We start from the raw sequence: 17796 nt of genomic DNA on the forward strand, positions 1-17796 counted from the left end.
GCCAGTAGCTAGTAGAGCAGAAAAAACCAAGCATTGCTGTAGCTCAGTACAATGGTTATTTCTTGTTCATGCTACATGCCTGTTTCAAACAATAACAGGTATTGGGATTGTTAGAGGACCTTGCACCTTGTAATGGGACCACTAGAACACATAGCCTACAACAAAGGGAAGGAAGGAGCCAGGTGGTGGTACACCTGGTTCAGCACACGCATTACAGTGTTTAAAGACCCAGGTTCAAGCCCCTGGTCCCCACCTGCAGGGGGGAAAGCTTCACACATGGTGAAGCAGGGCTGCAGGTATTTCTCTCTCTCTCTCTCTCTCTCTCTTTCTCTCCCTCCCCTCCCCTCTCAATTTCTCTCTGTCTCTATCTAATAATAAATAAATAATTTTTTAAAGTTTTAAAAAATAAATACAAATTAAGGGAAGGAAAAGGAGGTTTAGAACTGGTTTAGAACTATCTCAGTCTAGCAAAGTACACTTCACTTCTATTCACGGCCTGTTGTCTAGACCCACTCACATGGCTGAAGCACAACTCCAAGTGATGCCGTGCTACACAGGGAATAGCACATATTCTTAGAGTGAGCACAGCTGCAGCCACATATTAGACATTTGACAAGGATCAATTAGAACAAATGACTGAAGCATCCAACCAAAGAAGTTAGGAAAAAAATAACAAAATCATTCTAAGAGAATACACAAGAACTTAACAGTGAAATAAGTATTAGTTCATTAAGAATGATTTATTACTTACTACCTGCCCTACTGATGAAAAGACTAAAATAGATTACTAGGATCACATCAAAAAAGAAGCACAAATACTCCATTAGGGAAATAACCACAAATATGCAAAAGAATAATTTTTTTTTGTAAATTACCATTTAAATTTTTTTTACAAAACCCTTTTTTTTTTTTTTTACAAAAAATGTGCAGAGTGCACATTTTACCATGCACAAGGACCTGGGTTCAAGCCCCCTACTCCCCACCTGCAGGTGAGGGGGTCTTACAAGCAGTTGTGAAGTGCTGCAGTTCTCTCTTCCATCTACCTCTCTCACTAAAAACGGTGGAGTGGTTTTGCTGGCACTGAGCTCCAGAAATAATCTCAACTATATATATGACCTTTTATCAGTGCATTTATAAGAAATTCTTATGTACTTGTAAACATACATACCGATTTAGCAGAGGAATCTGTATTCTCAGTCTTTACTATTTTTGAAACCAGGTAAGCTGACAGTAAGTTACTATATCAAGACTGATTAATATATTCAAAACTTAGTATGCACTACATTTAAGTATGTGCTTTATTTTCAAAATACCTAAGCATATTAAGGTATATATGAATATAAAATTCAGAGCAAGCACTGTGGCTCCTTCTTTTCTATGGAGCACCTTCTTACAGCCACCCGGCAGAGGCACAAGAAGCACCACCTAAGCCCACCCTGAGGGTGTAGATAATCAGTCACTCCTCATAAACCCTCTCCCACTCCGTTTACCCAGCTGCAGGCTCCAGCTGCTATACGGTACATCTGCAAACATTTCAGGTCAGTCTGGGAGCTTTTTTCAAACCTCTTGATTTGTAGAGCCTAGACATTGTCATGTATTTTCATCTATCCAAAGAATGTGCCAAAACCTGTGTCAGGCACTGTTCTAGGTACCAGGGTTGCAGTAGTGAGTGAAGTGGGCCAAACGCCTGCCTGCATTATGCAATTTGTCCTCCGTAAGAGCAGAGGTGGGAGAGAAGCAGCATGCGCTGTAGGAGGTGGTGGCTGCTGCTGCACAGGGAGTGTCGTGTGCTCACCACAAAGTGTGTGCTGAGAGCTGGTCCCCAGTCTGATGGCATTTGGGGAGTGATTTGGTCACGAAGATAATGAGTCTCAGAAGAGGACTGAGAATCCTTACAAAAGACCTCAGGGAGCTCCCTTGCCTCTTTACCTTGAGAGGATCCAGAGACAAATTCTGTGAACCACTCTCCCCATGAAGGGGCCAGCGCCTTGATTTGGGGCTCCCCGCACTCCAGAACTATGAAAAATACATTTATGCTGTTTATAAGCCGGGCTGATTTGGTATCACAGCCTGAGCTGGCTAGTGACTGGGCTGGAGAGGAAGAGTAAGCAGGGCGGCAGGAGGACAAGGAGTATTTGATTGGAAGTAGGTTATCAGGGAAGATCTCAGTGAGAAAGGTGATATTTGAGCAAAGACTTGAAGGAGCTGAAGGGTTGAGCTATGCAGGTGTTTGGGGCTAAGGCATTCTGGGCAGAGCATTCCAAGGGCTCAGCTGGTGCTTCCCACACATAAGCAGTGAGGGCAAGGAGACCAGTGCAGGACACGTGCTGAGAGAAGTGAAATCAAGGAACATCGGTTGCTTGGGGACCTACATTGTAACAGGATCCAATCCCTCTTTCTCTAAGACAGGAGAAAGATTACCATCTTTCAGTTGGGAGGAGGAGTCCTTAAAATTATTTTATTTTATATTATCTTTATTTATTTGTTGGATAGAGGCAGACAGAAATTTAGAGGGAAGAGGGAAACAGAGAGGAAGAGAGACAGAGACCTGCAGCACTGCTTCACCACTTGCAAAGCTTTCCCCCTGCATGTAGGGACCGGGGGCTCAAACCTGGGTCCTTGAACATTGTAATGTGTGCTCAATCAGGTGCACCAGACCCCAGCCCCAGGAAGAGGAGACTTTATGTCAAGTGCTTGTCTCAAGTTATTGATAGGACACACTGGGTCTACCTTTCTGTTTTCACTCACCTTCTTTTTGCTTCCCTCACTGCATTTCTTGTCACCTGAGTATTCTCCCCTGACTTTATGCTGCCACCTTCAGTCCTGGCTTTATGAGGCCAGTGTCCCTTGATCCCAGTGGGCTACAGTCTCGTGAGTCACGGAATTTTCTGAGACGTGTGGAAGCCTAAAGTGGTGGACATCCCCTTACTAATATCACAGCCCCCAGGCATCTCCCAGCACCCAGGGTCTTATTCTAGCTCACTCTGTTAGGCTCTGGCTCCCGAAAATGAGAGTCCTTCAAGCCCCGCCCTCTTATTTCCACTTCTTAGGCTGTCCTAAACAACTTCTGGTTAAAGGAAAACACCACTTTAATGTATCCTGAAAAAACTTCCAGTTCTCATTGTTATGGTGTCTCCTCAGTCTAGATGACCCTTGGGACCGACCCTTTCCTCTATCAGAAGGCTCTTGGGGGTGGGCTACACCTGCCAAGAGGAAGCCAGCTGCTATTCTTAGATTGCAGAAACAGCTGCTGTAACTTTCTGAAAGTGGCAACACGTTCCCTCTGTGGAACCTGACATAATCAAGAATTACAATGTATTATAGGAAACAAGCTAGGAGTCATGTTGCTAAAATGCTTTAATTTATTCTAAAGGGAAAAGAAATTTTTAGGTAGAAAATGCCTACTATGTGATCTTAGCATGTTTATCTCTATAACAGTACAGTCATAGATAAGATCTTTAGATTTGTTTTATGGAAGGTGGAGCCCATTGAGGCAAAAGCACGTGGGGGCCCTGACAGTCCTGTGACCCTGTAGCCAGAAAGAGCCTCTGTGAACTTGAACCTGACTGGGATATTCTCACTGAGCAGTTTGTCTGTGCCACTCAGATATGGTAATACAGTTATAGCAAAGAGGACCCTAAGCAAATATTATAAATATAAATATAAATAATATAAATATAAATAATATAAATATTTATAAAGGTAATATTTCACTGCCCACTGATAGTGATTTTTAAAAATATAGGAAAGCTGTAGTTAGTCATTGCAGAAAAATCCCCATGTGATAAAAGTGTCAGGTTTCGGGGGGTGGGGAAGGCTTAAGATGAGATTAAGTAAAATTTAACTTGAAATGGGAAAGCCAGCAGACGAATAATAGGGAATGGGGAACGGGCCTCCAGACCCAGATTCCTAGAGGCTAAGAGGGGACCGTCCCCATTTGTGGGGCTTCCACCATCACATTCCCAGGCCCTTGATGGTTCCCGCCCACGTCCCAGTTTAAAGTTCCCGCCGCTTTCACTTGCGTCCAATCCGCTTGCACTATGCCTCCTGCACGCCACGCCCCCTTGCAGAGCCAATCAGTCCCCTGAGCGACCCAGCTTTGGTTCAGTCTCCTTACAGCCTGCAAAGCCGCGGCCCGCCAATGAAGCGTGCTCCTTGCTCTCCACATGGTTCCCGGTCTCATTTTTGGCTCAGTGGGAGCTGTAACAAACTGATTTCTCTTTTTCTGAGATCTTTCTTGTGGATTTTATTGTTGTTAGGGTTTTTCCGGTTTTGATTGGGGTGACAGTGTCTTCCAAAACTGTATACTCCTCTTCAAGTTATTGTTAGAGTCTTCAGCCATACCACCCTGAATGTGCCCCCGTCTCCTCTGCTGTTGCCTCATCACGTCCACCACAGCACTGCTGCCACTCAGCCTCCTTCCCACTGTCCCTTTTGTAACGTTAGTTCTACAGAAGCCAACAGTTTTGGTTTTCTCTAATGTGGTGCTGGTGATCCATCCAGGGCCCTAGGGCAGAGACGTACTGCTGGGGTATCCCCAAGCCCTGCCCGATTTCCTTAGTTACCTTTTCATGCCTTTAATATCTTCATCCATAAGTCTTTCCTGGAAGCAGCTCTGATATTGAATAATGACAATTACACTTAATAGTAATAGCAGTAGTGAAAGTAGCATTTATTAATTTATTGATTTCATTATCGTTCTTGTCATTACTGGGCTTTACCACTTCAGGTTGACCTAAAAAACGTATTAGTAATTTAATAGTGATTTACAAAATTATAAAAGGAGTATAATTCCACACTACTCTACCACCAAAGTTATGTAGTTCCCTAGCCCCCTCCAGTGGTAGTTACTATAGTTCTCCCAATGTCAGAGATATGAGTTGACCGTGTGTGTGTGTGTGTGTGTGTGTGTGTGTGTGTGTGTGTGTGTGTAAAACTCAATTCTAAGGCCCTGCCTTTACTTCCTTTCTTTTTCTTCCCCCTTTCTTTAATTGCCACCATGATTAGCACTGGAGATCGGTGGTGGCACTATGAATTTGCTGCTCCTGGTATTATTTTTTCCTCCTCCTCCTCTCTCTCTCTCTCTCTCTCTCTTTTATTGAATAGAATAGAAAGAAGTTGAGGGGAGAGGAAGAGAGAGAGAAAGATAGACACATGCAGACTTGCTTTACCCATGGTGAAGCATTCCTCCTGCTGACGGGGAGCAGGGGCTAAAACACAGATCCTTGTGCATGGTAATGTGTGTGCTTAGCCACTTGTGCCCCTACCTGCCTCCCTTCATTTCATTTCTAAGTCACACCTACACATATTACAAGTTCTGGGTGTCCTGCCTTTTCCCTCTTCCCTCTGCAGATTCTCTTCCTTCTCAGTGATGGTATAAAAACAAAGGTTTGGGGGCTGGCCAGTGGCACAGCGTGCTAAGTGCACATGGCAGGAAGTGCAAGGACCTGCTTAAGGATCCCTGTTTAAGCCCCGGGGCTCCCTACAAGCAGTGAAGCAGTTCTGCAATATCTACCTTTCTTTTCCCCTCTCGGTCTTCCCTCCTCTCTCAATTTCTCTCTGTCTTATTATTGTCCAACAATAATAGCAGTAACAACAACAAAAATAAACAACAAAAAGGGGAAAAGTAGCCTTCAGGAGCAGTGGATTCATAGTGCAGGCACCAAGTCCCAGCAATTACCTTGGAGGCAACAAATAAAATAAAACAAAATGAAAGTTCCTGGTCACAAGTATTCCAGATCCTACTGGAACTGGGGTTCCGGGCTCTCTGATAATCATTCCCTAATATGTCCCTACTCTGGGAGTATTGACCAAAATTCTTTTGAGTCTGCAGAAGGAAGGAGGTCTGGCTTCTGTTATTGCTTCTCCACTGGACATGAGCATTGGCTGGTCAATCCATACCCCCCACCTGTTTCCTAGTGTGGTAGGGCTCTGGAGAGGTGAGGTTCTGGGACACATTGGTGAGGTCATCTGCATAGGAAAGCCAGGATGGAATCATAGTTGCACCTGCAACTTTGTGGCTGAAAGGAAGTGAGATATAAAACAGGATAAAACACTTAATAAACACGAACCAAAGAGTAGGAATACAGCCAATGGGAAAGAGGCCAGGATGTCTATTTTAGGTATGTTCCTAGGAGCCCAGGTCTTTAGTAATCATTGCTTGGCATGTAGGTGTTTTGCAACATCAACACTTGGGCTCCATTTAGGGTTAAACAAATGAGAGGTTTATTCATAAAAATCACCATGAACAGAAGTGAGGGAGAAAGTCAAGTTAAGAGAAATGGTGGAAGTCAAAAGCCCGTAAACTAAGCTGCCCAAGACAACAATGTGAAGGTCAGGTATGTAGTTCACTAGCAGAACACATGATGCAAGTGTGAAGGTCTAGGCTTGTCCCTAGCACCACCCTGCTTTGGGAGTGGCCAGGGAAACTCAGGGAATCCAAGGGTGGATAGAGGGGATAGGGGGTGGGGGTCAGCTGCACCACCCTCTACAACTGCAGTTGGCCGCCATGGTCCAAAACCCCCCTCAGAGCAGCTTCTCCTCTAGTTTCAGTTCCCGCCAAGCGGTAGGGGCTCTGACTGGCCAGATGTGGGCCATGTGCCTTCTGCCAGCCAATCACAGGTCCAGGGGAGCAGAAAGCAAGCTCACAGCAAGAGTGCAGGCAGCTCTTTCTGCCCCAGTCCTTTGCTCATGATGATTAAAACACAGGCTCCATATTTAAGGACTGAGGAACACGGAGAAAGGCTGCCTTGCCTTTGCCTAGCAACCAGGTCACCCGGCAGACACAAACTGCTTGGTTCTCCATTTTTTTTTTTTTTTTACCAACAGAAAGAAAACAGTCATTATCAAAAAGCCAATTGTCATTCTGCCTCTTTAGAAAAATTCCCATTAAAGATAAAGCAAATTTTAATTAGATTAAGTATCCAATTACTGTAATTACATTTTTAAAAAATTCACATCATGCAGATGACCCTTTTAAAAAGGGTTACAGGAATAATTAGTGTATTCATATTAACCAAAATGTATTGGATAATATTTATACCCAGAAGACAAAGTACATTACACACATTTCACCTTTGGGGAAAGCTTGCAAATGTTTTGGCAGTGGCATGAATATTTATAGGCAAGAGTGTGCTTTAGCAAGATTATGTGAGGAAGCATTTAAATACTCACCAATTTGTACCCAGGGGTAAAGTATACAGAAAATGTAGTGCAGAGATTATGGATATGCAAAATGTGACTTAAACAGGGACTTTCTATCAGTTTGCTTAATTAATTGGAGCCAAAGACTATTTCTTCTCATTTAAGGCAGAGAGGCCCAAGGTACCCAACTGTGACTTGGCTCTGCTGTGCTGTCGTCAGGGGCAGGGCTTCGTGGAAAGCTGGCAGGGAAGCAGTAATGCCATTCTCATATGAATTCTCACCTCCAGGAAGCCGGGTTCCCATCAGTTTGCCTTTAGTCTTTTTCACCCACTCACTCTGAGTTGGGAAAAAAGAATGACAGAGAAACAGGGGCCTTTCTAAAGCCTCCCTCGTCGGCACTTCCCTTTTCTGGTGAAGCTTTTGTCTCCCTTTTGATTATCACTGTTTAAGCATCATATTCAATTGCCTTCCATCACATTTGCTAGAGCAGAGAAGGAGGCAAAGTGGCCCCCATTTCACAGATGAGATAACTGGGGGTCCAGAGCTTAGAACCACCCCTCGAACCGCAACATGGGACCGGCCTCATAAGGGAAGGCTGCTGCTGACCCAGAGCAGCACAGCTTCTGCTCTGCCTGCCTGGAAGCTGCTCAGAGCACCATATGGGCTCTGCTGCCCCTGCACTTGCCCACACAGGCAGCCTGGATGGTGCTGTCCCAGGGACAACTCCCAAGCCCTAGGCAGGCATGACACATGTGGCAGGAGTGGGTCTATGTATCTGCACCCCAGTGGCAAGGGGAAAGCATATTTTGTGGAACTGTATATTAAGAATGTGAGGTTCTCTGTGTAGATTACATCAGAAAGAGCTGTGGGTACCCACACATGGCAGGTGTTTATTATACCCCCACCCCAGTCCTGGGTGGGAATCTTAGCTGTGTTCCAAACTCCATGCCAAATGCTTCCTATCCCGTTTCCTGCCTCCCCTTCCCACCTCTTTACTCTAGGCTTTGAAGCTAGAGACCTTGCTCCTTCTACTGAATTTCCTGGGTATTTGGGTCTCACTTTCCTGAACACCACCTAATTTCCTGCCAATAGTAAGGACTGACCAATCTTTCTCTCCCCCCCCCCCCTTTCTCACCTCCTCGCCTTCAGGGTTACTAATCCACTGCTCCTGGCAGCCAATTTTTTTTTCTCTTTTTACTACGCAGCACAAAGAGAAATTGAGAGAGGAAGGAGAAATACAGAGGGAGAGAGAAAGATAGACATCTGCAGACCTGCTTTGCTGCCTGTGAAGCAGCCCCCCTGTAGGTGGGGACCGGGCAGGGAATGGGGGCTGGTGCTCCAACCCTGATCCATGCACAGGTCTGTGTGCTTTTAGTACTATGGGTGCTTAACTTCCCAGCCCCCAGCGTCTGTCTGTCACTGTAGTTTGAGGCTGCATGGTTTCTTCCAGCCTCTTCTTTAAAATCACTTTAGTTGCCTCAGAGGAGGCTCTATGGCAGAGTGCAGGACTTAGAAGTGTGTGTGAGGTGCTCGGTGTGATCCCAGGCACCATGTCAGGGTAATAATAATCTGCTTCACCTGTGAGAAGACTGGAATGTGGATAAATACCCACTTGACAGCCCTACAACGTTCCTTTTTGTGTGGGCCTGACCTCATTCCTATTTATTTATTTATTATTGCTGTTGATCTTCATGTTTGTGTAATTCTGCCACTCCCAGTGGACTCTTTTTTCAAATAGAGAATCAGGTCAGAGAACGTAGAGTTGACACACAGCATCACTCCTCTACTCCCAAAACTTCCCCTTTACATGGTGCTCCCATGTGGTGGACATGGGTTCAGACGGGCTGTTCACTTTGGATACCAGCCAAATCTGAACCTCCCAGACTGGCCATCTTTATGTCACCATGCATCACCATTCCACTCTGTACTTTATCTTTCTTTCTTTCTTTTTAGAATTTATTTATTCATAAGAAAGATAGGAGGAGAGAGAAAGAACCAGATATCACTCTGGTACATGTGCTGCCGGGGATTGAACTCAGGACCTCATGCTTGAGAGCCCAATGCTTTAGCCACTATGCCACTCCTAGACCACACTCTGTACTTTTTCTATTGCCACCACTCCACTGGGAGTTTGGTGCTTGCACTAGTAATCCACCACTTCCAGTGGCTTTTCCTTTTTTCTTTTTTTTTTTCTTTCTTTTTTTTTTTTTTTAAGAGACAGGGAGAGGGAAGGGGGATATAGAGAGGGAGAGACCCACAGCACTGCTTCATCTCTTGCAGGTAGGGACTGTTATGCTTTCTCCTACTCACTTTTTAAAAGTGTCTGTGGAAAGCCAAGATAGTGTGTTCCATATGCCACGTTTAACTGGAAGTCATAGCTTAGCTTTTCACAATCTGGTTCCTGCTTGCATTGGATTTACCACTTTATTTACTGTCACCTGTTCTATCACCTAGCCATAATGAATTTCTAATAGTTTTTGGAACATGGCAAGATGCTCCAAGTTTTAATGTTGTTACCTTTTTGTGTCTTCCCAGAATACCTTTCTGACTACTCCCATTTGCCTAGTCGCTTATTCTTTTAAAAATACATTTTTTTGTTTTAATGAAAGAGATAGAGTAAAAGATACACACACACACACACACACACACACACCATAGCACTGCTCAGCTCTAACTTGTGGCCATGGTGGTGGGGATTGAACCTTGGATATGAGAGCCTCAGGCATAAAAGTGTTTTACCAATTATGCTGTATCTCCAGCCCCCCTAAGTAGCTTATTTTTAAAAATGTTTTATTTACTTGAGTTCACACACACACACACAGCCCCAGAACACTGCTTATCTTGGCTTATGGCTGCGATTGAATTTGGGATCAGAGCCTCAGGCATGAAAGTCATCTGGATACACATTATACTTCATAAATTCACTTCAGTTTCACTTGTCAGGAAATTTTTTTTCTTTTTTATTTATAAAATGGAAATATAGACAAGACTATAGTATAAAAGGGGTACAACTCTACACATTTCCCACCACCAGAACTCCATGTCCCATCCCCTCCCCTGACAGGTTTCCTATTCTCTATTCCTCTGGGAGTATGGACCCAGGGTCATTGTGGGATGCAGAAGGTGGGAGGTCTGGCTTCTGTCATTGCTTCCCCGCTGAACATGGGTGTTGACAGGTAGATCCATACTCCCAGCCTGTCTCTCTCTTTCCCTAGTGGGGAAGCGGAGCTCCAGGACACATTGGTGGGGTCGTCTGTCCAGGGAGGTCTGGTTGGCATCATGGTAGCATCTGGAACCTGGTGGCTGAGAAGAGTTAACATATAAAGCCAAGCAAATTGTTGACTAATCATGGACCTAAAGGCATCTCAGGAAGTTTTGACTCCTTCCAGCTGAGCAGACAGCACCACGACTATTAGCATAACATCCTAGCTTACATACTTAACTCCGCAAGGGAGTCCGTGGTATTCATTGTGCCCTGCAGTGAGTGCCATCTCAGGCTTTGGTACGGAGTAAGATCTGAAAGGTTAACCAAATGGGTGTATAAGGAAAACAAGGAAGAACTGTGGGCAAAAACTGGTGGAGGAGATGTCAGCAATTTTCGAGGCTGAGGGAGCAGGGCAGCGTTTCCCCTGAAGCAGGAATAAGCCAGCAGAGCAACAGGTGGCAGAACACTGTTGGTTCATTGCTTTGGGGACAAGAGCAGTTCTTGCAAGTTAAAAAAAAGCTTTATTGTAAAGGCAGAGAGCTGAGCGGGGAAGAGCGGCATAGGGGCAGCACAGACACCCGCTGCACTGAGGCTGCGAGCCCGGACCCAGGACCTGGAGCGACGTAGCGCGTGGGTGCGGGGTGCGGGATGCGGAGTGCGGGATGCCGGGTGCGGGATGCCGGGTGCGGGTTGCGGGATGCCGGGTGCGGGGTGCCGGGTTGCGGGATGCCGGGTGCGGGATGCCGGGTGCGGGGTGCCGGGTGGGGGGTACCGGGTGCGGGGTGCGGAGTGCGGGATGCCGGGTGCGGGGTGCCTAGTGCGGGATGCCGGGTGCGGGGTACCGGGTGCGGGATGCGGAGTGCGGGGTACCGGGTGCGGGATGCGGAGTGCGGGATGCCGGGTGCGGGGTACCGGGTGCGGGATGCCGGGTGCGGAGTGCGGGATGCCGAGTGCGGGATGCCGAGTGCGGGATGCCGGGTGCGGGGTACCGGGTGCGGGATGCGGAGTGCGGGATGCCGGGTGCGGGGTGCCGGGTGCGGCCGCTTCCGCTGCTGCCCCACGGGATGTGCGCGCGCCCGGCTGCCCGCAGAGGCGGGAACCGGGGGAGGGAGGCCGGGCGCGCGGGTCGCGGGCAGGAGCAGCGCCGCTGGGCTCCGGGACGCAGACCGCACTCGACCTCCTCACCTTGCGTCCACGCAGCCTGCGGTCCTCTCGCAGGCCGCCATTGGCTCGGAGGTCCGGGTTCCGCTTCCGGTTCCGGTTCCGCTTCCGCTTCCGCTTCCGCTCCGGCTGGGAGCCGAGACCCGCAGCGACCGCGCGCGACCATGGCCTACTCGGCGGTGCAGCGGGTGGCCCTGGGCTCGGGGCTCGTCCTGGCCGTGTCGCTGCTGCTGCCCAAGGCCTTTCTGTCCCGCGGGAGGCGGCAGGAGCCCCCGTCGGCGCCGGACGGTGAGCAGGTGCCCCGGCGCGGAGTCCGCGGGGAGGTCGCCCGTGCGGGGCTGGGCTGCGGGGACGGGTGGCGGGTGGGGCCGCGGGTGGGGCCGCCCTCCATCCAGACTGCCACCGCCCACGGAGCGCGCCCTGCCACACCTGTCCACCTGCCACCCTGCCTCACCGCCTCACCTGCCTCACCTGCCTCACCGCCTCACCTGCCTCACCTGCCTCACCTCCTCACCTCCCTCACAGCCTCACCGCCTCACCTGCCTCACCGCCTCACCTGCCTCACCGCCTCACCTGCCTCACCTCCTCACCTCCTCACCTCCTCACCTCCTCACCTGCCTCACCTGCCTCACCTGCCTCACCGCCTCACCGCCTCACCTCCTCACCTCCTCACCTGCCTCACCTCCTCACCTCCTCACCTGCCTCACCTGCCTCACCGCCTCACCTGCCTCACCGCCTCACCTCCTCACCTGCCTCACCTGCCTCACCTGCCTCACCTGCCTCACCGCCTCACCTGCCTCACCGCCTCACCTGCCTCACCGCCTCACCGCCTCACCTCCTCACCTCCTCACCTCCTCACCTGCCTCACCGCCTCACCTCCCTCACAGCCTCACCTGCCTCACCTCCTCACCTCCTCACCTGCCTCACCGCCTCACCTGCCTCACCTGCCTCACCTGCCTCACCGCCTCACCTGCCTCACCGCCTCACCTGCCTCACCTCATCACCTCCTCACCTGCCTCACCGCCTCACCGCCTCACCGCCTCACCGCCTCACCTGCCTCACCGCCTCACCGCCTCACCTGCCTCACCTGCCTCACCGCCTCACCGCCTCACCGCCTCACCGCCTCACCTCCTCACCTGCCTCACCGCCTCACCTGCCTCACAGCCTCACCTGCCTCACCTGCCTCACCTCCTCACCTCCTCACCTCCTCACCTGCCTCACCGCCTCACCTGCCTCACCGCCTCACCTGCCTCACCGCCTCACCTGCCTCACCTGCCTCACCGCCTCACCTGCCTCACCGCCTCACCTGCCTCACCTCCTCACCGCCTCACCTCCCTCACCGCCTCACCTGCCTCACCGCCTCACCTGCCTCACCGCCTCACCTGCCTCACCTCCTCACCTCCTCACCTCCTCACCTGCCTCACCTGCCTCACCGCCTCACCTGCCTCACCGCCTCACCTCCTCACCTGCCTCACCTGCCTCACCTGCCTCACCTGCCTCACCGCCTCACCTGCCTCACCGCCTCACCTGCCTCACCGCCTCACCGCCTCACCTCCTCACCTCCTCACCTCCTCACCTGCCTCACCGCCTCACCTCCCTCACAGCCTCACCTGCCTCACCTCCTCACCTCCTCACCTGCCTCACCGCCTCACCTGCCTCACCTGCCTCACCGCCTCACCTGCCTCACCGCCTCACCTGCCTCACCTCATCACCTCCTCACCTGCCTCACCGCCTCACCGCCTCACCGCCTCACCGCCTCACCTGCCTCACCGCCTCACCGCCTCACCTGCCTCACCTGCCTCACCGCCTCACCTGCCTCACCGCCTCACCTGCCTCACCGCCTCACCGCCTCACCGCCTCACCTCCTCACCTGCCTCACCGCCTCACCTGCCTCACAGCCTCACCTGCCTCACCTGCCTCACCTCCTCACCTCCTCACCTCCTCACCTGCCTCACCGCCTCACCTGCCTCACCGCCTCACCTGCCTCACCGCCTCACCTGCCTCACCTGCCTCACCGCCTCACCTGCCTCACCGCCTCACCTGCCTCACCTCCTCACCGCCTCACCTCCCTCACCGCCTCACCTGCCTCACCGCCTCACCTGCCTCACCGCCTCACCTGCCTCACCTCCTCACCTCCTCACCTGCCTCACCGCCTCACCGCCTCACCGCCTCACCGCCTCACCTGCCTCACCGCCTCACCGCCTCACCTGCCTCACCTGCCTCACCGCCTCACCTGCCTCACCGCCTCACCGCCTCACCTCCTCACCTGCCTCACCGCCTCACCTGCCTCACCGCCTCACCTGCCTCACCGCCTCACCTGCCTCACCTGCCTCACCTCCTCACCTGCCTCACCGCCTCACCGCCTCACCTGCCTCACCGCCTCACCTGCCTCACCGCCTCACCGCCTCACCTGCCTCACCTCCTCACCTGCCTCACCTCCTCACCGCCTCACCTGCCTCACCTGCCTCACCGCCTCACCGCCTCATCTCCTCACCTCCTCACCTGCCTCACCGCCTCACCTGCCTCACCTGCCTCACCGCCTCACCTCCTCACCTGCCTCACCTGCCTCACCTGCCTCACCTGCCTCACCGCCTCACCGCCTACCTGCCTCACCTGCCACACCGCCTCACCTGCCCACCGCCTCACCTGCCTCACCTGCCTCACCGCCTCACCGCCTCACCTGCCTCACCTGCCTCACCGCCTCACCGCCTCACCTGCCTCACCGCCTCACCTACTCACCTGCCTCACCTCCTCACCTGCCTCACCTGCCTCACCTGCCTCACCGCCTCACCTGCCTCACCGCCTCACCTCCTCACCTGCCTCACCGCCTCACCGCCTCACCTCCTCACCTCCTCACCTGCCTCACCTGCCTCACCTGCCTCACCTGCCTCACCGCCTCACCGCCTCACCTGCCTCACCGCCTCACCGCCTCACCTGCCTCACCGCCTCACCTCCTCACCTGCCTCACCGCCTCACCGCCTCACCTGCCTCACCGCCTCACCGCCTCACCTGCCTCACCGCCTCACCTGCCTCACCGCCTCACCTGCCTCACCGCCTCACCGCCTCACCTCCTCACCTCCTCACCTGCCTCACCGCCTCACCTCCCTCACCGCCTCACCTGCCTCACCTGCCTCACCTGCCTCACCTCCTCACCTGCCTCACCGCCTCACCGCCTCACCTGCCTCACCGCCTCACCTGCCTCACCGCCTCACCTGCCTCACCTGCCTCACCGCCTCACCTGCCTCACCGCCTCACCTGCCTCACCGCCTCACCGCCTCACCTCCCTCACCGCCTCACCTGCCTCACCGCCTCACCTGCCTCACCTGCCTCACCGCCTCACCTGCCTCATCTGCCTCACCGCCTCACCTCCCTCACCGCCTCACCTGCCTCACCGCCTCACCTGCCTCACCGCCTCACCGCCTCACCGCCTCACCTGCCTCACCGCCTCACCGCCTCACCTGCCTCACCTGCCTCACCGCCTCACCTGCCTCACCGCCTCACCTGCCTCACCGTCTCACCGCCTCACCTCCTCACCTGCCTCACCGCCTCACCTCCCTCACCGCCTCACCTGCCTCACCGCCTCACCTGCCTCATCTCCTCACCTCCTCACCTGCCTCACCGCCTCACCGCCTCACCTGCCTCACCGCCTCACCTGCCTCACCGCCTCACCGCCTCACCTGCCTCACCTCCTCACCTGCCTCACCGCCTCACCTCCTCATCTGCCTCACCTGCCTCACCTCCCTCACCTCCCTCACCTCCTCTGCCTCACCTGCCTCACCTGCCTCACCTCACCTTCACCTCCCTCACCTCCTCACCTCCCTCACCTCCTCACCTGCCTCACCACCGCCTCATCTGCCTCATCTGCCTCACCTCCCTCACCTGCCTCATCTGCTGAATTCCCCTCCCTCATTGCCTCACCTGCCTCACCACCCTACCGCCTCACCTGGCTCACCACCTCTCCACCTCACCTCCTCGCTAGTCTCACCTCCCTCACCTGCCTCACCTCCTCACCTGCCTCACCTCCTCACTGCCTCACCTGCCTCACCTCTTTACCTCCTTCACCTCCTCACTTCCTCACCTCCTTTACCTCCTCACCTCCTTCACCTCCTCACCGCCTCACCTCCCTCACCGCCTCACCTCCCTCACCTCCTTCACCTCCCTCACCTGCCTCACCTCCTTCACCTCCTCACCTGTCTCAGCTGCCTCATCTGCCTCACCTCCTCACCTGCCTCACCTCCTTCACCTGCCTCACCTCCTCACCTGCCTCACCTCCCTCACCTCACCTACCTCACCTCCTCACCTGCCTCACCTCCTCACCTGCCTCATCTCCTCACCTGCCTCACCTCCTCACCTGCCTCATTTCCTCACCTGCCTCACCTCCTTCACCTGCCTCATCTCCTCATCTGCCTCACCTCCCTTACCTCACCTGCCTCACCTGCCTCACCTGCCCACCTGCCTCACCTCCTCACCTGTAGGGTGGGGCGGGGCTCCAGGCAGCTGCTTACCAGCTCCCACCGTGGGTTAAAGTGCCGGCTGCTCCAGGTTCTCCATGGCGAGGTCGCAGGGCTTCCCTTACTCCCTCCGCTCGTCCTCGCTTGCGCTCTGTGCGCAGTGGAGCCGCCGCCCCAGCTTTGAGCTTTGTTGACCTGGACTGCTGACCTGTACTCAGCTCCGTGTTGCGTTTTGTGTCCACCCGCCCTCCCTTCCTTTTCTTTCTTTTCTTTTTTTCTTTCTCTCTCCCTTTCTTCCTTCTTTCCTTTCCTTTCCTTTCCTTGCCTCCAGGGTTATCACTGCTCCTGGAGGCCATTTTTCCCCTTTTGTTGCCCTAGTTGTTATTGATGTCATTGTTGGATAGGACAGAGAGAAATGGAGAGAGGAGGGGAAGACGGGGAGAGAAAGACAGACACCTGCAGACCTGCTTCACCACCTGTGAAGTGACTCCCCTGCAGGTGGGGAGCCGGGGGCTCGAACCAGGATCCTTATGCCGGTCCTTGTGCTTTGTGCCACCTGCGCTTAACCTGCTACACTAGTATCTGGCCGCATTTTGTGCTTTTTGTCAACTGTCTAACGTACACGTTTTAATAATCCATATTTCAGTAGTTGAGGTGAACAAATCGTTGTGTTCTCCTAACTCGAAACAAGTATGCGTTTGCTAACCCTCTGTTACTGAGAGAATAGATGTGGTGTTTAACAGTTTGTTTAGTTGCGTTTGGATCTTTGATTAATTAGTGTGAAGGCTTGGGTACCAAAGACTGGGAGAAGGAACTGGAATGTTTGTCTGTGTGTCACGAAGTTCTGCAGGTGACTTTGTCCTGTATGTCTGTAACATCCTTGAGGTGTGGTTTTATGGTCTTAAAACACTTGCCCTGATGTTTAATTGGTTACTGTGCAGCTCCTTCTGAACTGAAGGAAATCTCTCTAACTTGTGTACAGTCTGTAGCTTCAACTTCTTACAAAGTCTAGATGGTAGGTACAAATGCAGTGCACCAGGCTCTAGGTGTGGCGAGAAGATTGAACCAGATTTGTTTACTAAATTTGCTTTTAAACTTTGTTCGTAAAAACTGTCTAGGTGGAATAGACCTGTCTGGTTTTATCTTTAATACAAAACCCCAAAGGTTCTGTGTGCTTTGTTTACTTGGTTTTGTTCTGAAAGACAAGTTCTCCATGGTCTTAAGCAGTGAAAAATGTTTTCCGAGACAATATTTTAGTGAATTGAGTCAGACATGATGACCAAACTCTGTTGGGTGTGAGTGGGGAAGACTCTTCTGGATGTTAGAGTGGAGATTGGAAGTGGCTTCCACCCCCCTTTAACTCAGGTTCACATCTTTTCCGACCCTTCCCCTTTTTCTAGAGCTTCTCTGATCTTCTCATCCTTTTAAGTTCCGGCTCAAATGTAACATCCTCAGATAGACTTTCCTGACGACCTTAGCTAAATCTCTTCATTCCCACCACTCCCTATTTTATTATTCTGTTTTATATATTCTGTAGTTAGAGACTACCAAGTGATGGTTGACTCATTCCAGTTTGGTCTCTGCTTGCTAAATGTGAGCTCTATGAGGGCAGAGACTTTGCCTTTACCACTTTTTCTTTTTTTTTTTTTTAATTTTTTTAAATTAATTTATTCCCTTTTGTTGCCCTTGTTGTTTATTGTTGTTCTTATTGATGTCATCGTTGTTGGATAGGACAGAGAGAAATGGAGAGAGGAGGGGGAGACAGAGAGGGGGAGAGAAAGACAGACACCTGCAGACCTGCTTCACTGCCTGTGAAGCGACTCCCCTGCAGGTGGG

General features: G+C 51.9%; 1 protein-coding gene across 5 annotated transcripts in view; it reads left to right on the forward strand.

The window, feature by feature from the left end:
• The first annotated feature begins 11654 nt into the window (after window positions 1-11654).
• RIC3 (RIC3 acetylcholine receptor chaperone) overlaps window positions 11655-17796 on the forward strand; it is a 42766-nt gene continuing 36624 nt past the window's right edge. For all 5 annotated transcript variants that reach the window (XR_009545694.1, XM_007531212.3, XM_007531213.3 and 2 more), the window contains exon 1: window positions 11655-11797. Coding sequence is in view for 4 of the 5 variants with exons in the window: in XM_007531212.3 (XP_007531274.1) it covers window positions 11674-11797 (124 nt within the window). In the remaining variant the exon portion in view is untranslated. The remainder of the gene's footprint in view (window positions 11798-17796) is intronic.

The sequence above is a fragment of the Erinaceus europaeus genome, chromosome 17 (assembly GCF_950295315.1).
Source record: "Erinaceus europaeus chromosome 17, mEriEur2.1, whole genome shotgun sequence".
Classification (NCBI taxonomy): Eukaryota; Metazoa; Chordata; class Mammalia; order Eulipotyphla; family Erinaceidae; genus Erinaceus; species Erinaceus europaeus.